Genomic DNA, 27,520 nt, shown 5'->3' with positions numbered 1-27,520 from the left:
TGCTTCGGACTGAGTTGAAGGCACTCTGGATGAAGGGTCATGAAGAGCTGGCTAGAAGACTTCAATCTCTTATCCTTAAGGTTTATAACATGTTAACCAATGTTACCCATCGATGGAGCCTATGCTCTGGAGAATGCAAAAGGAATTTTAAGCAAGTAGCTATGGAAGTGAATCACCTTCCTGGGAAAAGGATCACAGAGGGTCACCCTTCTCCTGGGCTGGGTTTTTCTGGCAGGGAGGACCCACCCAGTAATGCAAAAACTGACCCAGACCCCACAGAATACAGGCAGAAGCGAGCTGCCAAAGCCACCCAGTGTGGCCGCACAGCACAATAAATAGTAACGTAACTCACATCTGTATAGCGCTTTATGGTTCGCAAAGTCTTCCTCACAACAACCCTGTGAGGTAGGTGGTGCAAGTGTTATCACCATTTTACAGATGAAGAAACTGAGGCTCAGAAGTGACTTGCCCAAAGTGGCAGAACTAGGAAATGGCAAAGCCAGGACCTGAACCCGGGCCTTCTGACTCCCGAGTCAGTACTCCTCTTACTACATCAGGCCACCTCTCTTACCCTTGGCTTGTTGGAGGGTGACTCCAACCCCACCGGCTAGTGCACACAAATCACTGCTCTCATCTAATTTTACTTAGCTGTGTCTAGAAAGAAAAGACAGGAACTTGGGGAAACAACAGCCTTCCTCTTTTTCTCCCGGGCAGCGAGCAGGCATAACCAACTAGGAACTCAAGTGTCTCCTTTGGGGAAGGGTCGTGAGAGCTGGCATTCAATACTCATCTTGGAGCCGCGGAGAGGCCTCCCTGAAGGTGCTACCTCCCACGGGGCCGTGGCTCATGCTAGTAAAAGGCTGAAGACACATGAATTCCGTTTTGAGCCACCCCAAGTTACTGAGCCTGAATAAATCTGGCCTTAAGGCTTGTCCAGAATGTGTTACCTGCACTAATGAGCTTGCTCCAGGTTTTCTGAGAACAGAAGAGGTTTCCTTGCTTCTTCAGAACTTTTCCTAAACGCTATGGAGGAACATGTTCCGTATTCAAAAAATGCCTGGTTATTCTGCCACACAGTCTGATCTCTGAAAAAAGGGGGCCTCAAAATTCCATAGATTAAAAATGACCAAACAAAAATGAAAATGAGAGAGCTCTTTAAATGCAAAGAATAGGGAAAAGATAAATATAAACTGAGTCTTGTTTTTCATTATAGACAATCGCTGGGCAGGTCTCTTCACCTCAGTTTTGAGTATGGTTTCTTTTCAAATCTATCATGACTATAACTTTCCTTAGAAGCAGCTCCTATACAGCACCTCCAATGCACTGGGTTGGAAGGGTTTTCCTCTGGAGTGTCGTAACCAGCAAGCACAACTTGCAACTCAAATTCTCAGAAAGTCTTAAAATTCAGCCATTTACAAAGGTCAAATATCAAGGCATTAACTTGAGAAATCTGTCATCAAGCTTCACAGTCTTCAGCAAAAAAACAACTCTCAGGCTTGGTGGAAGAGGGAAATAAGGATTCCCTAGTCAGAGGTTCCCACAGATACTTGACTGAGTATGTGATGATCTTATATGCATGGTTCTCAGGCTGGAAAAAATACTTCCAAAAGATACAGAATTTCTTAAAGGGCAGGAATTACAATTAATGCTCTTGGTAGATTTGCTAAGAGTAAAAATGAGCAGGTATTTTCAGTGGGAGACAACAACAGTTTTTGACTATGGAAGAAGAAAAACTTCAGGAACTGAAAAGGTACACTGAAAGCTTAATAATCTGCTCCTAGGCAATATGTCCACCTGCTTATGATACTAATGGGGAAATCAATCATCTCAATTTAGGAGGCAGGGTAGTAAAACTACTTTTTAATCCACTGTGACTACATTCTGTCAAGTTTATACAGTAATATTCTCAGAATTCAGAATGACGGATTTGAGTTAGCTGGCATTGTTTTTAAAAAAAGTTCAAAGTTCCAAAGATAAAAGATTTAGAAAATAAGAATTAAAGAGAGAAAAGCTGCCAAGGATTTTCAGTCCAGTGTAGAAAAGACTAAAGGAACCACAGGATTAGAACCAGTTGTTCTCCATCTAAATGGCAGAGAAACTGAAATGTGTTGGAATGGTTTGAAAGAATTTTGCCCAAAGGGAAGGTGACAACTCTGTCCCGCCCTTCCTGGCCCTAGAACACTTCCTAAAGATGGGCTAGCTGCATCTAGAACGGTGGCTGTATACAACGAAGGTTGAATTTATGACTGTAAGTAAATTTTATCTTCGTGACATTGTTGGTTTGAAAAACAGAAGCACTGCCATCTTCACATTCAGTTACCAACAGGGAAAAAATCAAGTGTTGTGTGTTCTTAGCAATTAGCAGAACTAAAAAGACTGTGGGACTGACCTGCATTTGGAATCAAAAACTGTTACAAATCCTTTACTCGAGTTTCCAAGTTCCATGGATAAGGAAAATGATCTTCTCAACAAATGGGATTGCTATGATTGTGTCTGAACTAGCCAATGATGAAGCTTTTGACCAGGTATTCAAGAGGAAAAGGAGATAGATAAATGATAAATTCATCAAATGACTTATGTAAAAAAGGTCTGTTAATGGCAGTTAACAGTGGATATTATTTCTTAGCTTTTAAAGAAAAGGATAGAGAGTGGGGGCAAGAGATTACAGGGGGAATGAATAAAGCAGGGAAGAAAGGAGAGAATGAATCTAAATTGGGAATGGTGGGAAAAGAATATAAATCCTGCCAGATTTTCTGTTCCTGGGAAATATTAGGGAAATGAACATTGACTTTCATTCTCTGGGACCCAAGTGACATAACCATACACCAGGCATACTGGGGGGCAGGGAGGTTGGGGTTAAGTTTAAGACTGATTTCCTCATAGGCCGAACAAAGAGATTTAATTAAAAACACCATTTAAGCTGACTAGACATTTCTCTCCTCAGGCTCCTTGCAGAGTTCTGAGCTGGAGGCAAGCGGAGGCCGAGGCCGATGTCTGTCACCATGTCCCTCTGAAGCCTCCCCACAAAAGTACCTTCTGCTCACTCACTACAGACAGAAAGACTAGGCAGGAAGGCGATCAGGACTGGGAATGGATTCTTTTATCTGAATCTCACGAAAAAGAAAAGTGGAATAATGTAAAATTACACTTCCTTTTCCTGGTAATCTTAAGAATCCCCTAAATTAATAGGCAGCAAATTTTTTTTTTTCAGCTGGAAATTACTAAAGTATTCTAAGCCATGCCTGTGGAGACCCTGAGCAGGAATAAGGATAAAGGAGGGGAAAGGAAAATATGGTTAGGAAAAAGCAATTATGGGTGAAGGAAGAAAGAAAGAAAGGCAAAAAAGAGAAAAATGACAGCTACGATGTAGAGTCTTGGACAGTGTCAGCAAATGCCTCAGGTGCCCACTCTCGCCTTCTACTGTCTGGCCCATTATGGTGACAACAGTCGATAAGCAACACAACAAGGCAGTTCCTCCGTGTTTAATCTTGCCGCCATTTTCAGGAAGATGGTTGTTGTGCCACAATCTGACCAACAGTTTCCTACTTACCATGGGAAGTCTGGATTGGAGCATCTGGAGATCATCATAACCATAAATCTGCTTGGAGACAAAGACAAACCACAAGTCCATTATAACACCCCCATTCCTTAAGCCACAGACGCCCCCCCCCCCCCAATTTTGAACCCCAGGGAAGAAGTTCAAAGCTGTTGCTGGCAAGGCGCCATCACAATGGTGTGCAAGCACCCAAACGGGGAAGGAGGGAATCCCAAGGAAGAGTAATTGTTACAACCCAGGAGAGAGATTCTAATTTGGACTTTATAGATAACCAACTCACCCACTGGATTTAACATATAGCTTGCTCCTTGGTGGAAGCCAGGAAAAAGGGAGGAGCCAGCTGTGTGCGGGAGTTGAGGTCACCTGGCTCAGCTCCTACAGTCACAGGAAGCCTGGATTTCTAAGGAATTGGAAGCGCCAGGACTCTCATCGAACTACATCCTTCCCCTCTAACAGGTTGGAGTAAAGCAGCAACCACGAACAGGTCAGCTGTCTCTGAGCACAGCTTAGTTTTTGGAGAAAATATCTTCAGTGCAAATTCTGAATGCTATGTTGTCCTAGGAGCTGAATTTTACAGTGTTGGGAGCCAAGCCCAGTTGTGTTATTCAAATCACTCCTCTGCCTTCATCAGTAAGCTCCTGTCTGTTCCTTTGTGGGAATCTGGACCAAAGAGTGAATATACTCCAGGGTTCAGAATAATATAGAGAGTAGCGAGGGGGAGGTAAGCTGACCTTCACAGGGGGCCCTGACAACCTATAGCTCCTGGAATGAGCAAAGGCTTTATGTTTCTGGGGGTAGGGCACATCACACATACATCGCTGGCTAAGAAAGACCTGACCTTCATGCCTTACCTAAGAATTACTGATAAGTAGCACTTAGAACAAATTTCCTATTAACAAGGGGCACAGGAGGAAGATTGTAAATTAAGTGCAAGTTACAATTCCAGGAACCAGACAGGAGGCCTGGAACACCACCCCCAAAACTGACCAAATCAAGGCAGTTAGAGAGGAGACAAGGTACAAGTAGAATGCTTACTGGGTAGGCAGGCAGGAGTCCTCCAGGACCCACAATATACTGGTTATGTAGAAGGGGTGGGACACCTTGGGGTAGGTTGGGGGGAGCTTTGCCTGTAGAAGCAAAAAAAAACACAAACAAAAACAAACACAAACAAACCACCAAACCATGTAAAGCAGTAGTGCCAGTACTATGGACAGGACCCTACTGGTCCACTGCTGATAAGACCTGATTTCATGGCAAGTCAGAAGAACCTCAGCTGAGTGGGTCTGGATACTGACTATACACAAGAGCTTGGACCACATGTATGCCTGCTTGGGAGTGGGGCAGCACACCCTGCAAAGACAATTCAAAAGCTGATAGCTTACACTTTGCCACTGTGTCACTACCTCCTGACAGGTGAATGCTGGAGACCCTAGGGAGCAAAAGTGAAGCCATTGCTAGATGTGACTGACCTCCATGCAGAGAGAGAGAGAGAGAGAGAGAGAGAGAGAGAGAGAGAGAGAGAGTGTGTGTGTGTGTGTGTGTGTGTGTGTGTGTGTGTGTGTGTGTGTGTGTGTGTGTGTGTGTGTGAATGAGAGGATGAGGAAGAAGTGATGAGTATGCAGGAAAACTAAACTGAGTGAAAAAAACCAACTGCTTTTAAAGCTTCTTTTTTTTTGGCATTTTGCCTTTTGCCACCCATAATTTGAGAACACTTAAGTACATTCTCGAAGACAGGGCATTTTAACCTTCTTTTGTGACAGAGTTCTCAGTATGGTGATGTTTATGAATCCCTTCTCAAAATACTGTTTTTAAATGCATAAAAGATGAGAAAGGAAACCAAATTATATTGAAATACAGTTACTGACGTATAAACAGCAAGTTTACAGATGCTAGGTTAAGAACCTGTGTCCTAAGAGAATAAATATTGTTCATGTAGGTTATCAGATCTGAAAACAGCAAAATTTATATGTTCATACAAAGAAGCTGGAGGGAAATGAGGTTGGGCAATGTCTGGACTGCGGATTCAAAGGAGTAGCTGAGCAACAGTTTGTTCTGCTAAGTTAAATGTTGTATCCTGGGAGAAGCCTGCCTAATAGTGAAATTTAAAGCTAACTCCCTTAGGCTCCCACCCCCAACAATAGCCAAGAACAGGCAGCATTTTCCTAGGCTACAGCAAGGCATGAAGCTCACCAGCTGCCTTTCATCACAGAACAAGATGTGGTCACTGGGAATTTGGCAAACTACAGGGGAAAAAACTTCCACAATTTGTCAAAACAGACACTTTCTTGCACCTCAAAGAATTAACTTTGGCTGTTTCTTCTCCCCTTTGAATGAAACCTGAAGATTCCCCAGATGCGTTTGAAGTAAAAAGAATGCCAAGAATTCAAATCTCAAGCTGTCAGCATTTGAAAAAGAGTGGTATTCCTCCCCTACAAAAGTCACTCCAAAGTGTCAAGATGCTAACCCGCCTGGTTACTGCAGGGAGAGGCAGCAGAGTGTTCATCTAATACCTGAAGAAACTAAGGGCGCTGCCCTGGTGGTTGCACTTGGCATAGAGACGCTGGTGACACTCAGACCAAGGCTGTTTGTAGTGTTCATGCTGTTGGCCATGCTGACAACTGAAGAGGTGCTGCTGGTGGCAGAGGCTGAAGCAGTCGAGAAGGTGGTGGAGGCCTGAAGTGAGGCTGCATTCTCAGCACTGGCGTGCTGACAAAACAAAATCAAGGAAATGGCCCTCATGAGTGAGCGCTTAGAGGAGAAATGCCAAACGAAGAGCAAACTCTTACAAATCCAATCCAAAAATGACAAGGGTATATTTTCACTGTGATGCCAAGATTAATTCCAAATGCATCTGGAGTCTAACAATTCAGTGATGCTCATTAGTGCAGCCGCCCATTCATGCCCCTTTACACGCTGCAGACGATTTACAATATCCTTCAGGGGTAACACATTTCACTTAAGTGACAAGAAAAAAAACAATTTGAATGTTTTCATATAACATTTACAGTGTTCCCCCCCCCCCCCAGCAAACTCTCCCAAATTCTTGGGGGGAGGGGGGTGGTGGTGGTGGTGTTGGACTATATATAAAATGTGTATATTCATATACACATATATACATACATACATGTATATGTACGAAACTTTCCAACCACCTCTAGGTAGAGCGGTGATGGAGAAGAGAGATGAAGAATGAAACAGACATTTTTCAGACATGGCCAATGTGTTGGTCTGTTTTGCGTGACTTTTTTTTATTACAAAAGAGAGTTTCTATTTGTAGGAAGAAAGGGAAAAGGGAAGGAAGTAAAATGAGGGGATAGTGACTGAGCTGACAAAAGAGTATCAAACAACACAGTGCAGAAAAAAGGTTCAAAAGGGGACACAAACAAGATGTCTATTTTTACAATAATAAATTTAATATATTTTAAAAATACAGATTGTTCAAAATAGTTACTTCTTGTATAACCTTTTTTTGGTATTTGGTAATAATATTGAGGTTTGTTGATGATTCAATCTCACAAATAAATTGTATTTTTAAGTTTATAAGACCTATTAAGAAAAAGAACTTTTGGAATAAGAACAAGCCTTTCATGCTGTGTTTTGTTTTGCTTAGTTTTACATTCAGAATTCGAGAGTTTAACTGATATGATCTGGTCGAAGTTATTCATATTTGAGAACCTTGCAGAAATTCTGTCAAATGTCAAAAATTACAAATTACCTTCACACACTCTCCGAATTAAGACACTTACTGTGTGTGATGTACTTGATGACAGTGCTGATGATGCAGAGGAAAGGTTGTTCTGATGACTGGACAATGAACTACAAAATAAAAGCGAGTAACAATCTTCGCTGACATCATGACTACTTAGAGAAGGGGATATTTTTGGGCATAGTTTTAAAATTTGTTTTAAGATTACCCATATGGTCAACTGGCAGCTTCGAAAACCATGTAATGGGCGGTAGTGTATCCCTCTTCTTCCCTTACTCTAAAAACTATTTCAGTGCCGATGGCATCTCTGCTCCCCATCTAGACAGGTGACAGACCTCACCAAAACTTGGAGGTCTAGACTGCCAGATGCTGGTGCTAGCATGAGTTAGCATGAAAAACTCTGGCTCCTCTAGCCCTGTTTTCTTTTAGATTAAAGAGTCAATTATACATGGTACTTGTCTCCATTTCTTCTACATGATGGTTAGAAAAAAAGTTGAGTATCTTTTTAAGAAACAGAAGTTAAGATTCTCTACCCATTAGTACTTGTAAAGGGCAAGAAATATTTCATTCTAGTTGTAATGAAAAGAACTATGTTCAAATAATCAACCAAACAGACCATGCTCACAGGCTGGGTAATTAACCATAAATTCTAGGATTCAAATCAAACTCTTCTGCTTAACATGATGAAAAGGATCTCTGATAGAGATTAACTGTACGAAGGAGACATTAAGTTTTCCAGAATTTCATTATAACTTTGCTGATAAAAAAGATTAAGTCTGAAAAGTGATCCTTAGAGTCAAGTCGGAAATAGGTTTGCAAGTAGGCATCAGTCTTTTCATTTTTCATTTCAATTTTCATTTCACTGCCAGTCCTTTCCTAAACCAAAGCTTGGATGAACATATAGAGTAAGGTTGGGCGCAATATAACAGTTTAGATACTATCTGGCTTATGGGAATCAAAGCAGAGGCCAACACCAGCTTGAACTTAAGACCTTCTTTTCACTAAAAGAGGGGCTAGACCCCTACTATCATCCACCAAAATGCAAGGGGGCACTTTTTCAGGAACAAGCTGTCTTCAGAGGGAATCTAAATAAAAGAATGGCTAAGGGAATTAGGCAGTTCATTTTATTGAGCCTGGTTTTTTTTCTGCTAAGACATAAGCTAAGCAAAACCTCACCCAAATCATTTATTGTAAGAATCTATCAACCATCAGACTGAAAACATTATTTCCTTATTGGAAACAAATCTCTACATAGCTTTCCATTTCCATCAGATTTCAACCCAATCTTTTCTTTTTGTTTTGTCTTTTTTCCACTCCAGGCCCATATAAGCACACTATACCTGCTTAGCTGAGCGAGGGAGCCACTGGACAAGTCACTGGACTGGGACAAGGAAGGCAATGTGACTGTGTGTGGGGCTGCTGAAGGCAGAAGCGTAGTACCGGAAGCTGTGCTTGGCAGAGAGCCCAGAGTCGGGAGAGAGGGAGAGGTTTCTGTTGTCTTCGGTGCTGTAACAGATGAAGTAGCTGCAACAAGTTTATTTAAGTTGCAGAGAAATCCATAGAACAGGGTTCTGCTAAGTTCAATAATGACAATGAACTTGTACTCAACAGAGAGCTTTCACTTTCCAATACTAATTCCACTGTTATTTATGATATAGAACTGTGATAAAATAGACAGTTTATAGAATGTGACAACATTGGAAATTAGCATCCTTCACTGTTAATTGATGCCTTTCCTTATATAAACTAGTGGTGTGCAAGAGAAATCAACATTTTTTTTTTTTGGTACAAAATAAATTCCTTTTGATGAAGGGCAGGAGACTTTACACCTACTTCTATATCTACAACACTACAGGGTCTTCCAGCTTCAACCCACAGAGTGGATAAAGAAATCTTTCAGGGAAAGATCTTCTAAGCCCTCATGCAAAAGAATTATTCGAAAAACTTTCAATATCTGTATTTTCAAGCAAAATGTATATTTAAATTCACCGAGAGAGGAAATGTTCTTTCATGAAAGGGTTTAAAAAGACTACTAGAAACTGCTTAATGGCCATTGTGTAGGTCAGGTCTATGATTTCATTAGTACAGGGAACTCCAGGTAAGGAAATATCATTAAACAAAGCAGGTTATCAAGTGCTCTGCAACGTAGCTTTAGAGAACTGCCTAGTATCTTGGCTAAGGTTAAGTGACTTGCTAGGCATCTGAGAAAAGGCTTGAATGCAGGTCTCTAAATTGTGAAGTTGGCTGCCTGTTGTGCCTCACTTACATTACTGGTTTTATCTCCCGTTCACTTATTTGACTTTGCTGATTAATGCCTGGCACCTAAACTTAAGTTTAGAAGTTGCCAAAAAAACCAAACCAAAACAAAACAAACCCCCAAACCAAAACAAAACATGCCAGCATAGAATTTTCCATATATTTAGCTCAAATATGTGCTTGAAAATAAAGCATGAGTCTTTTCATATTTCTTTGAATGGGAATCAGCATTCCTTCAGCAAGAAAGGTTGATGGTAGACACTGGAGATGCAAATTTGTACAGTAAATTAAAATCAGTCTAAATTTTTAACTTTTCTTACAAAGCTTGACCCAAGATACTCAAAAGAGAGTGGCCATTAGAGAAGCTAACAATTTATAAAGTATAGTTAAAAGAAAAGGACCTAAGTAAATCCAAACAGTCTAAGATTAACAAACTACAATATGAACAAAAGCCCCTCTGTAACAAGATTATTCTCATATGCTCCCTCTTTTCACGATGACATCTTTTTAAAACCAAGCAAAATTTTGAAATATTTAAAAGGTCAAAAAAATTCTTTCCCATTAGAACATGTTCAAGGACTTTCACCACCATATACTCCTTTAGGTCTCAATTATCACCACCATCCGCAACAGTTATGTGCAAAGCACTTTCTCGGAGGACTTTACACATGTTAATTAATTTGATCCTCGCAAGAATCCTATTAAGACTAATTGTCCTTATTTTAAAGAAAAAGAAACTGAAGTTCAAGGACAAGCACTAAACGAGAGAGATTTGGGGGCTTGGAATCCGGCAAGAAGAGGGTGGTTTCTCTTACCTCTAAGCAAAGTTCCTTGAGTAGCTACCTCTGCAAGGTGGTGACACAGCCTTCGTGGGATTATGCTTCTTATCTCTTAAGTGTTTTGGTGTGATAGGGTAAAAAAAAATATCCAGCAGGACATGGGAGTTGGAAGTGTCTAAATTCTATTTCTGATATTCTGACAATTTCTAATTGTAACCTATTACCCTCTCTGACCTTTAATCAACAAGCACTTAGAAAATTAGAGCTCACTCTGTTCCAGATACCGTGATAAGTACTGGGAATACAAAGAAAAAGCAGAAACAATCCCTCCTTTAAAGAAGCTCACATTTGTAAAGGGAGACTGGGCATATATGGTGTCAATACAAGGTAACCTTAAGGGAGGGAGGAATGAGCAACTGGAAGGGGCATAAGCTAGAAATAACAAGGTTTGAACAGGATCAAGAAAGAAGCCAGGGTCTAAGAGACACACGTGAGAAAAGAGCATTCTAGAAATGGGATATAGCCAGGGGAAAGGAATGGTGATGGGAAACAAGGCTACAAATAAGGAAGTGGAAAGAGGCCAGTGTGATTGGACAAAAGAGCACGTGGGAGGCAGTAAGAAGGATGGAAAGGTAAGATGAAGTTTAAATTCCAAAAAGAAGAGTTTATTTAATTCAACAGATAATAAGGTCAGAATTTGAGAAGCCACAACCTGGTCAGACCTCCATTTTAGAAAAATGGCTTTGGCAGGTATGTGGAGGATGGGTTAGTGTAGACAGGGACTTGAATCAGGGAGACCACCTAGAGGGCTATTTTAAATAGTCCAGATGAAAGATGATAAAACTTTGTTGGGGGTGGGGCAAAGAGTGAGGGAAGGTGGCTATGTGAGTGGGAAGAAAGGAATACAAGAAATGGAGGAAAAAAACTCGAAGATTTGGCAACTAATTATCATGACATATAGGGTGAGGGTGAGGAGTGGAGAATGACTCCAAAGTTGGGAATCTGAATGACTGGAATTATGGTGCCAGTAATTGGGAAATTGGTTAGATGGATGGAGTTTGGAGGAAAAGGATATGTTTAGTTTAAGAGGCCTCTCAGACATCCAATTTGAAATGTCTGATTAAATCGCAATGAAGACACTGTGGGTGAACAGTCATTTGCACAAAGATGGTGAATGAATTCATGGGAACTGATGGGATCATCAAGTACAGAGTAGAGAAAGAAAAGACAGAGAGCCTTGGGATATAATCACAGTTAGTGAATATGACATGATTGAAGATCTAATAGAAGTCTGAGGGATATTCAAGTAAGTAGGAAAATTAGGAGTAATGTCACAAACCTTTAGAGTTAGTGGGTATGAAATAGATGAAGATCCAGCAGGAGACTCAGGAATGTTTAGGTAAGTAGGAAAATATAAAACTGAGAGGAGTAAACATTCAGGAGAAGGTGATTAAAGGGGTCAAATGCTACAAACGAAAGAAGAGGACTGAGGAGCCAAGTGATTTGGCCATTAGGAGGACATAAAGAACTTTGGAGAAAGGGGTCCTGGTTGAGTGATGAGGCTGGAAGCCAGATTACAGAAGTTTAGTAGTGAAGTGAGGAGGAAAAAGAACCCAGTATAAATGGGTTTCTCAATGAGCTTGGATGAGAAAAGGATAAGATATGTAAAACAATGGCTAACTAATGAAGAAGGCAAGTGTTCCAGTGAGGTTTTTTTCCTTGAAGGACATAGGAGACTTTGGGGCATCTGCACAGATAATACAGAAAGGAACAAAGAGATTAGATTAGAGGAGATAATAATGGGCAAGGGGGACAATAGAAGATGACATTAAGAATGAAATACTAGCAAGAATTAAAAACACCGGACCATTTGTTTGTAAAAAACAACTCCCGAGAAGGTAGTTTTATAAGATTGCAACCACAATACCCTGATTAAAATGATTCAGAAAAAGCTAAGAATCCAACATTCAAAACATTGCTTCTCTTTTCTGGAGAAGAAAGTTAGTTATAAGAGGAAAATTAAGAGTGCTGCACCAATTCAACCCAGTGCATGTTTGGTCACTTGACCACATGAGACCAAAGGAATTTATACCGGATAGTGCAGGTGACATGTTACTGCAAGTTGAACAGGGAAAATCTATACCATTCTATGCATACTAACCTAACCATGTACAGATTACAATGTCTACATATTTATGTGTGAATTAAAAAAAATGTGATGTGTAAGTTTGAAAAAAAAAAAAAAGTTTGATGTATGATAAGCAACAGAGACTCTGTCTACCGCTGAACCAAGCAGGATAGACTGCTTTGAATCCGGAAGAGTGGGTGGGGATTTCCCATTTAAACTCATTATCAAGTCCTTTCATTAATATCATACTAACCTATTAATTTGTTAAACCTTAAAACTTATAGATTAGATATTTGTTATTCCCACTAGGTCAGTAGTGGTAACATTACAATTTAGTGTTTAACCAAGCTCCATGATATCAAATCACAGTTCTCCACTTGTTACCAGTATTTAAATATTGTTCTCTGTAGGCAACAAGGCAATAAGAGCCACGCCAGTGCTTTAGCTGATATTCTCCAGAGGGGAATTCTTACTGGTCACTTCCCAAGAACATGAGCAGTGTGCATCAATTATGATGGGAAAAGCTGGGAAATCAGGGTGGGTGGTGTGGTGGAGAAAGCCCTAGATTTCAAATCCCACTCAAGGGACCTTCACTTCTCCATATCTCAGGTTCACTGTTAGGAAAATGAGAGAATTAGAGGAGATGACCTCTGAGGTCCCTTCTAGAACCTCAGTCATTCAAGTTTGGTGAATCTGTGCCTTATTAATGAGTCTGTATTAAAAGATTTAAACCTGGGACCACATAACCAGATGGATAATGGCTTTCTTTTTAAGCAAGTATTCACAGTAAACTGGACTAAACTGAATTCTTTACAATTCAATTTTGTTACAGATTAGTCTCTTTTCATAAAACAAGGAGCTACACAAAGTACATTTTTTAAAAAAAAATTCAGTTATATTATAATGGTTCAGAAGTATTTTACTGATAGTATTATTTTGGAATAAAGAAATCATAAATGGAATACTTCCCTTTTTATAGGTTCTAATGTTGGTCAATATACCGCTTACAACTATAACTATTCTTCAGAGCAATTTTGAAGGTAGGCCACAAACGATAACAAACTGGGGAACACAGAGAGGGGATATTTAACCCTTGATTTCCTTAGTTTTTATTTGGGGGAGGGGAAGGGGAGGATGGGTCCTATTTTGTATAGCTCTGAAATGTACCACTGGAAGGCAGGAATTTGGTTAAAAAAAAAGAGATACTAGCCATGTGACATCACGTAAATGTCACCTGGAGATCAATGTGTAGGTAGCAGTACAGCCGTGCCAGCACTACAACTGGATTTACAATATGAAGGAACTCTTTAGGAGGCTTGTAGTGCAATGGACAATAGATTCTTTATGGACAGTAATCAACTAACAGTGGGCTTTTAACAGAACCTCCTTCTGAAACAAGGCCACACACAACAGGCAGCGACCTTAACCAATCCATTGACAAGCATTTACTAAGTACGAGCTGGTGTAAAGGGCTATGCTGAGTGCTAGGAACATAAAGGAAGAAATGAAAAGTCCTTGCCCTCAAGAAGCTTACACTGGTATTGGAGGAAACCACACAAACACGTTCTAGGACTCAGTGGCAAGGCTGCAGGTTCCCCTCCCTTGACTAGGTATATACAAAATAGAAAGTTATTCAAAGTGGGAGGGGAACTGGCAGCAAAGACTTCAACTGATGCTCTGAAGTAAGATGACAGGAAATCAGGCACACAATTTAACTGTTCAGCTACTTCTCTAAATTTCTTTCTGTGCCTGACTTAATCTCTCATTTTCAAAATTGCTAAGGTCCTCCATATCTTTTCTTCTGTCTGCTCACCAACTGCGCAGCCAGGTGGCAAGGTGGGTAGAGTGCCAGGCCTGGAGTCAGAAAGACGTGAATTCAAATCCAGCCTCACACACTGAATAAAAGAATGGCCATGGACAGGTCAGTTAAGAACCATTTGTCTCAGTTTCCTTATCTGTAAAAATGAGCCAGAGAAACAAATAGCAAACCACTCCAGTGTCTCTGCCAAGAAAATGGGGTCACAGATAGTCAGCTACAAATGAAACAACTGAGCTCCTCAATCTCCGCTACTACTTCTCCACCTTAGGCTCTGCTCACGTCTCATCTGAACTACTGCAACAGCTTTGTGTGCACTGCTAGACGTATTTTCCTAAAATAAAATTCTGATCATGCTATTCTGTGCTAGCAAGCCTTTAAATGCTTCCCCTACTGCCTGCCAAATAAAGCCCAAATTCCTTAATCTTACATTAAGATTACAAGCTTAATCAAGCTACCTGTCTAGTCTCATCTCTAATACTGCCTGACATAGGTGGTTATCCTCAAATATAAGCTTTGTGGCTGGGGATGTCTCCTCTTTTTGGAAGGTCCTAGTCCCCTAAAAACCTACCTGTCCTGCAGGGTATAACTGAAACGCCACCTAATTCTTGAAGCCTACTCTAAACCTGTCAGATACTCTTCAGCACTATAATGCTTATTTCACTCTTGTTATTTAAGGCATTATTAATGTGTTAAAAACTTCCACGAGATTGCAGAGTTTGTGAAGGGAAAGATTAACTCTTATTCACCTTCACATCTCCCATAAGCCTAAAATGTGTTTGATGAATTAATTCAAAAAGTACTGAAATAAAAGCAGACTCCACTGTTTTCAAAAGAAAATATATATAAAATACGTAGTTATTTAAACTCATCTCACACTTACCAAAAGACTGAAAAGCACATTAGGATTTCAACAAGCCTGAAAAGATCACTATCACTTTACAGTGAAGGTAATGAAGGAAATTTAAATAATTTTTCTATAATCACACCTAACACTTCATACATAAAAACCATAAATACCAATGGCAAATGCATATTTCAAGTGCAATATATAAAGAAAAAAGGAGTGAGAATAGCCCATGAATGTAAGGGGGACACCACACACACACACGCACACTCTCTCTCTCTCTGTCTCTGTCTCCCCTTGGGTTTTATTGACCACAAGCAATAACCCAAAGAAATAAAATACTTTTCTTGATTCAAAATTACTACTGACAACTTTTTTTTTTTGGCTGAAAGAAACGTATGGTTTTCAAAATACTAGCAATACAAGATCCATAAGCAGGTGGAATTTTCTGCAAGAAATCTAAGTATTTTTTATGATATTTGTTTGGGAACAAGAGCGGGGAGAGAGGTAAGAAGAGGCAGAAGAAAATGGCATGAATGCCAGATAATCTCTAACGTGAGAAGCAGGAAAGCACAGGCAAGATAAATTTTAGTTGGGTAACCATAATTAGACATTAAAAAAAATCCACTTGGACAAACAATGCTCTCATTTTATTTACCTGCTGACGTATAAGGGAGTAAGTTAGTTGTTCCCAGAAGAGGAAGCAACTTAACTGATGGATCTAATTCCCAGAATTGTAGGGAAAAGTAGGAGACTGACAAGACAAACAAGCAAGACAATAGTAGAATACCAAATGAGCCCTTGAACTACCAAGAAATAAAAAAAAAATGAAGAAAAGATAAAATGCAAGAATTGTAAAGGACCTTGGAGTAGCCCCTGGGAAGCAGCTCAATGAACTTCGTTTATATCTTAGCCCAGGAGTTCTGAAACGTTTTTGCTCATGGAACAATCTTCTTTGTTGAGATGAATGGCAGCACACCACCACTGAGGTTTCCAATACTTGAGGACATATGAGAGACTTGTGGATAAATGTAGTTCCTGTCCAATATCAGTAACCATTTCTGTTGAGTTCGTTCTGAGTTCAAAGTTTTCATATTAATGTATGAGTATTAAAAGGCAAGATTTGTTTACTTTGTAAGTACTACTTTGCCATACTATATATACATATACCGCTTCCGGGATAACAGCATAGCAAACTTCACAGAACACCTAGTGAAGTTCTTGGCATACCTCTGGAGAGCTACGGTCCTAGGTCACTCACTTACTTTTCTGTAAAATTACAAGTCTGAGAAGACAAACTTGACTGCCATGTATTTGCAAATATCTAAACTGCAAAGCAGACTGACAAGTATTTAATTTCCCATTTATAAAATTGTGAAATCTCCATGTCAAAAGGTAATAAATAAGTCATCTAGTTTAACCTATACTTGAAAAATTCAATCTACAAGCAGGTGTTTTTAACAATTGTTGTTATGGATCCCTGCTGCAGAGCAGTGAAGCCTACATACATCTCTGTTCAGAATGTTTGTTGTCTACATTCTTAATGGAAGAAAATGGTAAATTTCAGTTAGAGGCAAGTGAAAATAAAGATGCATTTTCCTCCTCATCAGACCCTAGGTCTTACCCTACAACATAACTGATACGTGATCCTTCGGCTTTTGCTAGAAGACATCTAGTCTAGTGAGGAGGAATTCCTTACTCCCACATTCCTTACGCCCTTAACATTTTTACAGATTGTACAGGGGGAACAGAGGGGAGGTAATGTACTCCTAACTCATTTTCAAACTTACGTTCATTAAAACCTTAAGTAATTTTTTTAGATGAACTGCATAAGCACAAAGAACCCATCTTATCCTTGTGGACTGATTTTTTAAAAAGCCAAGTACAAGATTGTACATTTCTGGTCTATCTAGTTCTTTTGGGATCTTATCAGATACGAGCCAGCCCGCCAAGCAGTATCGTCTGTGTATTTGACAACACATGCTTTTTATACTTTTGTTCAGGCAAACATGTCAAAGGGCAAAGTGCCAAGCACAGATGGCACCCTCTTCCAATACGCCAGAGAATGTAGAGTCAATCATTCAAACACTATCAAAACCAATAGTCTGTTACCCCCCTCCTTCAGCTTTTGAATAACAGCATTAAAATCTTTGCCAAACTTTGATAAAATCCAGGTAAACTGTCTATACCTTGGATCTGAACTAGCAACCTTTTCAAAAAGAAATGTGGTTAGCCTGTAAACACTGTGTTTTTGGTCAAGCCAAGATCTTTGTCATCATCACCTCCCTTCTCCAGATGTTCCCTAACCATAATTTAAATACCGTCATCTAGAATTTTGACAGGAATCAAAGAAATGCTCATTGGTCTACAGTTTGGAGAATTGTTCTCCACCCTCTATCCTGACCTCTTTTTAAAAATTAGGACTTTTTTTAATCCTGCAGGACCTGCTTTCATTCTCTGCCCTCTCTCACTGATCACTGACAATGGCTGAGCAAACTCCTATTCCACTTTTAGAATCTAACTATAAGAATTCATCTGAGAAAGGCTATCTGATACAACAAGAATATCTAGATGTGTGAAGGCGACCTAGCAGTACCAGATCTCAATTTCTATTACAAAGCAATAATCACCAAAGCAATCTAATACTGGCTAAGACATAGCAGTGGGTTAGTGGAAGACATCAGGTACACAATACTAGTAAATGACCATAATAATCTAGTGTTTGAGAAGCACAAAGATGCAGGCTTTTGGAACAAAAATTGCCCTGGTAAACTAGAAAGTAGTTTGGCAGAAAACTACAGGCAGACCAGCATCTTACACCATATGCCAAGATGAGATCAAACTGGGTACATGAGTTATGCATAAAGGGAAATATAAGGAAACTAGGGGAACATAAAAAATTTTACCTATTGGATCTATGGATAAAAGAAGAATCTATTACGATTAAAGAAGAGGTAGATAAGATCATGGGAGAAAATTCTGGCTACAGTAAATTAAAAAGCTTTTGCACAAACAAAACCAATGTAGCTAAGATTAAAAGGAAAGCAAAAAACTGGGAGGTGGGGGTAGAAATTTCCAGCAAATTTCTCAGATAAAGGCCTCATACCTCAAATATACGGAGGTGAGTCAAATTTATAAAAATAAGAGTCATTCCGCAACTGATAAATGGTCAAAGGATATGAATAGGCAGTTTTCAGAAGAAACTAAAGCTCCCTATAGTGTTAATGATTGTGTCAGAATACTATTGTGCTTTCTATTGTGCTTTTATCAGCAATAAGCAGGATGGTTTCAGAAAAACCTGAGAAGATGTATCTGAACTGATACAAAATCAGGAGAACACTGTGCACAGTAATAGCGATCCTGTAAGGAAAATCAACTGTGAAAGACTGAAGTTATTCTGATCAATCCAACGACCCAAGACAATTTTGAGCCACCTTAAAGAGAACTGATAAAACTCTTTTGTGAAGAACAAAGGATCGATTTTTCATTTTATTTTTCTTGCCGTTTTTTGTTCTTGGCAACATGGAAACAAGTAACATCCACCCTGAGCAGTACCATCTTTTTTCTGATTGTTCTTATTTGTAACATAGCTTAAAAACCAAAAAACAATCCCCATTAACTTTTGTGGGTGTCTTTAGCTTTCCTCATCAGCCCTGGCTCATTCTGAATTTTGGTACTCCTGATGCCAATATTACAGAAATTTGCTTCCATTCATTTCCTGTTCTGTCTTCCACCTTCTAAGTATCATTTAAAAATCTAAATTGGTTAATAAGTTTCCTGTTCATTTGTATAGGTCACTTTAGACAACTTTCCTTGCAGTTGTTTGTTTCTGTGTCTCAAAATTTCATTTATGAATGCTTCCCATCCTCCAGGGATAACTTCCACTACAGAATTTTAGGCCACCAGATCCTACCTACTGTTTCTCTGTACAATGAGAAATCTGCTCTCCTTAAACCTAGGGTAGGTAGCAGATATTCCAGCATTACAGTAAGAATAGATATTATTAATTGCTTTTGGCAAATAGTGACCTCTGCCAGAGGTTGTGATAACTGAAGTCCTCCATTATAACTCCACTAAACTTCTGTGCCAGATTTGGGATTTATCTCCCTAATTCATCGGTTTCCTCTTTTTGTTTACATAGCCTATAGAGACAGCAATGTGGTGTAGAAGATAAAGAGCATTAGATTGGAGTCAGCATGACCTGAGTTCAAATCTTGACTTTAACACTTTCTAGTGTTAATTAAAGTCACTTAATCTTGGAGGTCTCAGTTTCCTCATATGCAAAACAGGGATGATAATGGTACCAATTTCTAAGAGTTGTTGGGAGGATAAAAATAAGATAATAGTCAAATACTTTGCAAATTGTGCTAAATAAATGTTAGCTTAGTAGTAGTAAAAGTAGTAGAACCATTTGTGGTATGTTGGTGACAATACTGCTTCTGTCTCAGCATCCATTTCTCCCCACCATTCACGTTAGGATTTCTTAAATGTGTATTTCTATAAACATACAAGGAAGGTGTGCCCTATATTCTCCCCTTTATAAACACAGCTTAAAAAACAAACGTCTCATGTCTCTCGAGTAAGTTCTATCTTTCCAGAGCAATGTTCCAATCACTAGTTTCACCCTCATGGGTCCCAACGGGCATCTTCCCATGAGAGGCTTTCTATGTTTGTACAAAGACCTCAAAGGCCACGGGTTTTATGAGCAAGTGATTCCTTAGATTTCAGATGACTTGTGAACAGCAGATAGTTCTCTTATTTCTTTTCCCATAATCAGGCTCACACAAGGTGGCATACAGCTTGCTGCATTTACATTTCTTGCTTCCTCCCTTCCAGTTAAATGTCACTGTGATTAGATTTTGCAAGATTCCAGGTAAATAAATTCTCGAGTCCTTCATCCCTACTTTATCCCTAACCAGGCTCAACATACCTATATTTTAAATATTGGTCCAAAAATCCCAACTCTTCTCTGAGACACCTATTTTCTCCAGCTAGTCACTTCATAATTCTGCCCCTTCTTCTCTGAAAGTCCTTGTGGCCTTCAAGAGGTGGTAACAATGCAGATACTACTGGATGCTTTAAGATCTTCAGCTTCTTCCCTAAGCTGTCTTAAAATCTCTGGCAATGCTTTCTAGATTCTTTATGCTAGTATCATTTATGACCACAGGAATCATTAGAAGTAGCTGGAAATGACAACTTCTTATTTTTCACTTCCTTGTTTTCAGATGGGGAGCACTGGCCCCAGTACCCTGAAGAAGACAATTATTAACAGCCAAGTCCAAATGACTGTGTCCAAAGGCCCCTAATATCTTCCTCATCTTTTAGAAAGTGGTAACCATCTTCTTGACTTTTTCACTAATGTAAAAAGTTGGGTCTCTTTCTAGATGAATTAAATTTTCCCAATTGAAAGAATCACAGAAAAGATACACAAAGTTTTACACAGAACATGTTCTAGGATTACTTGATAACCAATAATTAACAAGATCTCCATATCATAAATCAAATTGATTAGCTCTGAAGTCAACCTGCATAGTCCTGAGGAAATCAGGCACAGAAAAAGCATTCTGTATACTTACTGTCTAGAGTTTGCTGAGTTCGAACACCACCATGTCCATTCTGCATCAGAAGGAAAAGAGGACAAGTAAAAATTAGCTTTAAAACTATAGGAACAGTGTAAGGAATATCAAGAATAATTAATTTAACAATAATTAATTAATTAGCTATGTATTTAAAAGGGGAGAATGGAGGGCAGAGTTGCCTTGAATGTGAATAATAATTAATGTAACAGCACAGATTATATAAAAATGAAGACTGCAATAAGATTATAAGGTGCCAATATATATAAATTTTAAGAATTCACTGAAAGTACTCTAAAATTTTTTATGATCCAGGCAAGACTCAGGGAGCAAAACGCTAGGAAATAAAAAACAGAACGTATTAACTACAAAGAATAGAAATTTAACCAGTAGGCAGACAATATATTCCAAGCTTGTGTCAGAATTCTAATGGCAAAATACACAATTATTCCAATGACTAAGGCTGTCAGCAACCTAACAAACTCAAAGTTGCTATATGTGACTATCAAGCTGGGAGATGTTTCCAGAGTTCAAAAGAGACATCCTTAAGGTAAGGATTGTGACTGATTGCAAAGGAAAACAAATTACAGATAAGAACTGAATTAGTCTCCAAAGAAACTATAAAATTGAAAACAACAACAGATGCTAAACAGCTATATTATCATAAGGAAAGAAAAATACCTTCCTCTTCCTCTTCCCCACTCAAATTTATTTATTCAGAGTAAATGGAACTATTTCCTTGAGTAAGAAACCAATTAAACTAAAAAATAACCTAACGTACTCAGTTAGAATCTTTCAAAGGGAAACGTCACAATAATTCTGTTGATGATTAACTAAAGCAATTTTTCGTTTTCAAAAAGTGAAAATAAAGGATGAAGAAAAGAATTATAGGAAAAAATTAAAACCTTTTAAAACTAAACTATAATTTATTGTCAGGATGAGAAGATTCCTACTAGATTTCTAGTCCCCCCCCCCCACATTTAAGGATGAAAATCTTTAATTTTATTTTTAATATAATAATCTGTAATCCTTAATTCACCTTTGTTTTCTATATAACTTGCTTCTAAGTCTCATGTTCTCTTCATTCCCCCACAACAAAAAATGTGGAGAAAGAAAAGATTATCTATATTCCAGAACAAACAATGGAGAAATAGCACATGGGCGTCTATTGTTAGGTACACGATCTTAGTCAGTCAGTCAATAAGCATTTATTAAATGCCTACTACGTTCCAGGAACTCTGGATAAAAAAAAGGGTCAAAAAACTAGTCCTTGCCCACAAGGCAAAAATCAAACAGAAGTCCAGCACAGTATACTTTCCGAAAGTCTTAACCCTACTCTTACATTATAAACTCCAGAACAGGATCTTAACTATATTGCATTCCTCTTTCTGAGAGGGACAGCTCAATGTCACACAGGAGCAAAATAAGTCACCTATATTTAATATCACAAGTCAAATCATTTAACAAACTCTACTCTAGAAAAAAAAACCAACTTGGTAGCAGCTGCTTCCATGTCAGAAGTATCTCTAGTAAATAGTGAGTATCCCTCCTCGAATAAGCAACCAATTTAATTTAAACACTTGTTAAGCATAGGATTGTGGACATATTTAATTATGTTCTCCACTAGACATCTGAAGGAAATCCCAAAATCATCATCCATGACTTTGAAAAAAACTGTTTTAAAATGCTTAAGGGGGACTCTTGATACCAAAAGAATATTCATGCATCAGAGGAACACTTGATTTAGGTAGTATTCTGGGCATGTCTGAATTTCCGATTATTTCAAAAATAAAATAAAAAAGCTTAGAGATACAAAGAAGAATTGATGAGAGAGGAGAGACAAAAAGGCAGAAGAATTCGTAATCTTCTTAGAGAAAAAAAAAGGAGTTTATTACTAGATGGTCACTCTCAGTATATATTACCAGATTTCTTAAACTACATTTCAAAGATGTAATGGCAAATAAGCATATACAACTATTATTTACTAATCTTTTCTCACTAAGGTATTGTTTTTATATTCTTCCATTCATAATAAAATTCAACTATCAAGTTTACATTACAAGAAACAAAGTAACAGTTTGAAAATCATTAAACATATATTTAAGCTAGGGAATGCCAGGAAGACTATGTGCAATAGATTAAGGAAATACAAAGATGAAACAGGATATCATCCGTGCCCTCAAGTCATTTACCATCTAATGACTCAAATGGCAAAGCAAAAGAGCTGTACCTAAGTCAAAAGCATATATCTAAATAAAATTCTATGAGAAGTTTGGGGAAAAAGTTATTTGCAGCAGCATAATATACCAGAGAAGGCTTAATGGAGGATGTCATATCAGATGTGAACCTTAAGTAGGGATTTTAACCAGTGAAAATGAAGGATGGAAGAAGTAGATTTCATTTCAACCTGGAGGTTTTAGTATAAGAAAGGAAATGTAGGAAGGAAGAATAGTTTAATTTAGCTGAAGTACAAAATAAATCAAATACACACAGGAAGAACTAAGATAAGTAACGTTAAGTTAGAGCTAGATATTAGGGTGGGGGAGGGACCCTGAATTTAAGAATAAGGAGTGTATAATTTGTCAAGCAATGGGGAGTGATTAAAGGCTTTTGAGTCAAAGGGCAGCCATAATCAGAATGATATATTAGAAAGATTAAGTGGGCACAGAAGCAAAATATTACAAAAGGGAGGAGACTAGGGGAAGGAAGGAATACTAGGTAGGGGGCTATTATAGGAAATCAGCCAAGAAAATCTAAAGTAGAGAAAAATATGAGAAGGATATATAAAATTTATAAGTTAAATTTGTTATTTTATATTTAATATTAAATACATTTAATATTAAAATTTATAAAATAAAATTAAAATTTATTTTAAAAAACCTGATAGAATGCAGAAATTGAATGGATGTAGGGGTTAGGGAGAGGGAAAAAGAAAAGATGACTAAAATTCCAGCCTGAATGACTAGGAAAATGGTAACACTGCCATGAAAAACACGGATACCAGGAAGAGAAACAGGTTTGGGGAAGGTGATAAGTTCAACTCTGGACAAACATGAGTTTAAAATGCCAGCAGGACATATAGCGATGTGGAGAAGATAGTTGAAGACACAGGAACACTGTTTAAGGGAAAGGCTGAATAAAGCAGAGTCCTGGAATACAACAAGTGAGTGAATGTGTATCAAATGGGCTCCTATAATCTTAATAAGAGCCTCACCAATAAAGGCCCAATCATGCGATCTAAGCACAAGTAAAGAAATATGGTATCAATAAGCCCAAAAGTCCATATATAGAAAAGATTATTTGAATAAAATGTTAGGGAAAAGAGGCCCAAATTCATATGTAAAATTATAATTCAATTCCACAAACATTTATTAAAACATCTACTATGTACAAGACATAGGGATACAAAGATAAAAACAAAAAACATCTCCAACACCCAAGGACCTTATATTTTATGGAGGGATACAGTATGTAAACAAATAAATCTAGAATGGTAGGCTACAGTCACACTCACTCTCATTCATTTTCTCACTGTATATAATGTGTGCGTGCGCACACATACATGCACAAAACATCTATTATGTTATTATGAAGGAGGATTAAAGAGGATAAAGGGATGGAGTACAAGCTTGGAGTCTAATGAGGTAGGCACTATAGTAGTTTAGGTGAGAGGTGATACAGTCCCAAATAAGGACGATGGTTGAGCGAATGGCAAGAAGGAGACAGATGTAAGAGAAGTCAAGTAAGATGGAAGTAAAATGGGAAAGACCTGCTAACTGAAAAGGAGGTGGATCAAAGGGGAAGGAGGAAACGGAACAGTCATGGATGACTCTGTGACTAGAAGTGCGTAGGAGCCTTTATCAAAAATGAGGAAGTCTGTAGGAGGGTCATATGTAGGGGGAGAAGATGAGCTCCATTTTAGATTGAGCTTCAGATGTCTAAGGAACAAGCACGCAGAGATGTTCAATGGGCTATGGCAGCTAAAAGATACTTACTGTGACAGCAATAGAAGCTGTTTCAGATGGAGCCATGGAGCTTTGGTATGCTATCCTGCTATGCACAGAATTCTGGTCGTAGGAGGAAGATGTTGTTACGGGACTAGTGCTCTGAGATGAGTTGGTCAAACTGGAAGAGGTGATGATGGAGGTTGTATAGGTCGACTCCTGTACTGTATTGGATATTGGCAAAGAGGTATTCAAAGGATCACTGGAAAAAGTAAAAGTTATTTATCATCTCAGTAAATAAATGTCATTTCAGATTCCTTCATGAAATACCACCACCTTATTACTTTAATTGGTTAGCGATATTTTAAAATCAATTAAATCTTGTGCTAAAATCAATTAAATAATTATAGTATTACACTTAAATACAGATAAATTATCATGGTTCTCTCTAAAGCCATTTCACCTCAAATATTTTTCAGTTCTTGGGGGTAGGGAAAAGCAACTAGATTTTAATCTGCTTGGGAAGTTATAATGACCCAGTGATCTCTTAATGAGGTAGAATCTATATGGGTTTAAGTTTTTCTTTTCACTGCACATCCTTGAGTAAGTTTCTTAATAATTTGTTTTAGTTTCGCAGTTAGAAAGAGGGCATAAGCTAACTCTGATCTGTCACCTGGGGAATAGAGTGGGTGTGAATTTAAAAAGCACTAAACATATATCAAATATAATTGTTTTTGAAAATAGTCCAATAAAAAAGAGGCTTGACAAATCAGTCATGTCCCTCCCTCAGAACTGCACATTAAGGTACTGAGCTCCCCCAAAACTTTTAATTGATCGAATTGCAACTGTATGATCAACTGTCAGGGATAACATAGAAGGCATTCCTTTATGAGGTAGGTGGTTAGACTACAAGACTTAAGTGTTTTCATTTCAAGAGACAAGAGATGAACTCAAAATTATGATTCAATATTGAAATATTCAAAAAGGCTTAAATAAAACTCTGAACAGAGGAGGAAAAAGCCTTAAGGCCAACATGGCACAGAACTGTGGGACTACAGCAACAAAAGGAAAAGGTTCAATTCAGCAGTACTTCACCAAGGCCAGAATACACAGCTGGCTAAACTGATGGGGTGGTAAGATCTGCTGTACCCTCTGTATTTGGTTCTTCTACCAGGCTGCTAACACACTGGTCCCATCAGTCTCACATCATACCAAGTGTTCTGTCAGTATCATGATAAAAAGCTAAAATATGACAAGGAAAAGAATCTTTTGTTCACTCGGAGCTGACTCTTTTTCTCTTACAGATACTCTAGTAACTTCTCTAGTGATCTATCATCACTGCCACTGTTTGTCACCAACATTTGCGTTGCCTAACAAGTTTTTTCTTGTTTCCTCCAATTCTTCTTGGATCTTCATCACACACATGTTCATTTTTCTAATTGTGGAGTGTAAAATTATAGAGGGAATGTGGCATGATGGATGAAAAGCAATTTATCAAAATCAGGAAGTCATGGGTGGAAGCCCCACCTCTTACACATTTTGGTTGGACAACTCCAGGCAGCTTATTTAACCTCAGTAAAAAGTTGGGGAGCAGATGCTGATCTGATTGATGGAGGGAAGTTACCACACAAGGAGTTCCTTACACCAATAAAATCAAAGGACTGATTACAAAAAAAACTAGTTCCCCTTTAACTTGTATTCCCTAAAAAGGCAACCCCTTTCAGGAAACTCCCTTTTTTCACTCTAATACTACTCAAGTTGCTTTTACCTTTCTTTAGAAACCAAAGGCATAATAATGAATGACAGAGATGTTTGGTTCTGACTTTAGCACAACTAATAACCATCTAGTGAACTTCTCCATGAAAAAGTCATAGGAGAGAGTTTTAAATACACAGGGCATGTTGTGAGAATGAAAAACAGTGTCTTTTCCCCCCATCATTTTGGTAAGATTTCTATAGCAAATGACTCCCAAAGACAGAGTACAAATAAATACATACAAATGTGTCCCCTTATCGACTACTGCCACCCTGCTACCATGAACTTATTTCTCTTCTCTTCAAGGGAAAAAAAAAATCACCATCTCATCTTTGATGAATTGTTGAAAGGTTAAACTATATTTTTTTTGAGGTCCCTAACTTTCCACCATCCTTATATGGAATTCCTTCTGTAAGATGCATCATTTCTACCTTCTACATGACTGTTGCCACAAAACACATATTTCTTCATGTTCTCTTGAAATAGGATGCATGAATCCAGTAAGCAGACTTGGCTAAAATGTTCATGTTTCCATTCCAAAGCAAGCGTATCTTGAAAAAAAAAAGCAAGCATTCCTTCTTCACTTTGACTTGAACTTATATGTGTGTGTGTATATATATATATATTTAATCAAAGGAATTTTGTGGTTGTGAAAAAAACTATTAAAATATATGCCTAAAAAAAGGCTGGTTAAAGAAATTTGGGGAGGGAGGAGATACTGCTGAGCAAGATGAAATTAATTTTATTCCTTTTCCCTGCCAAGAACCTGTTCTCTTTCATATAGCAGCCAAACATGCCTGCTTAATCTCAAAGTCCCATGGTCAAGAGGCAACTCCTCCAACTCCCAATTCATAAAACTGTCTCCTTTCCATGAGTCATTTGGACTTAATTGGTTTTGTACCTTACAGAAACTGAAAATAACATTCAATAGCCTAAAACATAGAAAAGAGCAATTTTATACCTTACAGGTTTTGGATATAAGCTGATTTGGGCCTGATTACTATTTTCACTACTCAATGCTGATCCAAATTCAGGGAGAGAAGCTTCCGATCCAAATTCCAGAGCTCCAAACTGAACATTTAACCCTGGAACATCTGCTGATCCCGGCATTTCCACTGCAGATGCAGGGATCTGTAAGGGGAAAACATGTTTTTCAC

General features: G+C 38.4%; 1 protein-coding gene across 30 annotated transcripts in view; it reads right to left on the bottom strand.

Moving 5' to 3' along the window:
* UBAP2 (ubiquitin associated protein 2) overlaps positions 1-27,520 on the bottom strand; it is a 144,736-nt gene that overhangs the window by 5,117 nt on the left and 112,099 nt on the right. For 14 of the 30 annotated variants that reach the window (XM_072596982.1, XM_072596991.1, XM_072596992.1 and 11 more), the window contains 8 exons: positions 27,325-27,494; positions 24,660-24,870; positions 20,665-20,710; positions 8,603-8,786; positions 7,303-7,372; positions 6,067-6,262; positions 4,592-4,683; positions 3,551-3,601 (listed from right to left, as the gene is read on the bottom strand). In XM_072596982.1, coding sequence (XP_072453083.1) covers positions 3,551-3,601; positions 4,592-4,683; positions 6,067-6,262; positions 7,303-7,372; positions 8,603-8,786; positions 20,665-20,710; positions 24,660-24,870; positions 27,325-27,494 — 1,020 coding nt within the window. The remainder of the gene's footprint in view (positions 1-3,550; positions 3,602-4,591; positions 4,684-6,066; positions 6,263-7,302; positions 7,373-8,602; positions 8,787-20,664; positions 20,711-24,659; positions 24,871-27,324; positions 27,495-27,520) is intronic. The other 16 variants (XM_072596985.1, XM_072596999.1, XM_072596993.1 and 13 more) reach the window with 6 other exon arrangements.

This window comes from Notamacropus eugenii, chromosome 3 (genome assembly GCF_028372415.1).
Source record: "Notamacropus eugenii isolate mMacEug1 chromosome 3, mMacEug1.pri_v2, whole genome shotgun sequence".
Taxonomy (NCBI): Eukaryota; Metazoa; Chordata; class Mammalia; order Diprotodontia; family Macropodidae; genus Notamacropus; species Notamacropus eugenii.
The sequence above is the reverse complement of the archived record's forward strand: the minus strand, read 5'-3'. Positions and strand labels throughout refer to the sequence as shown.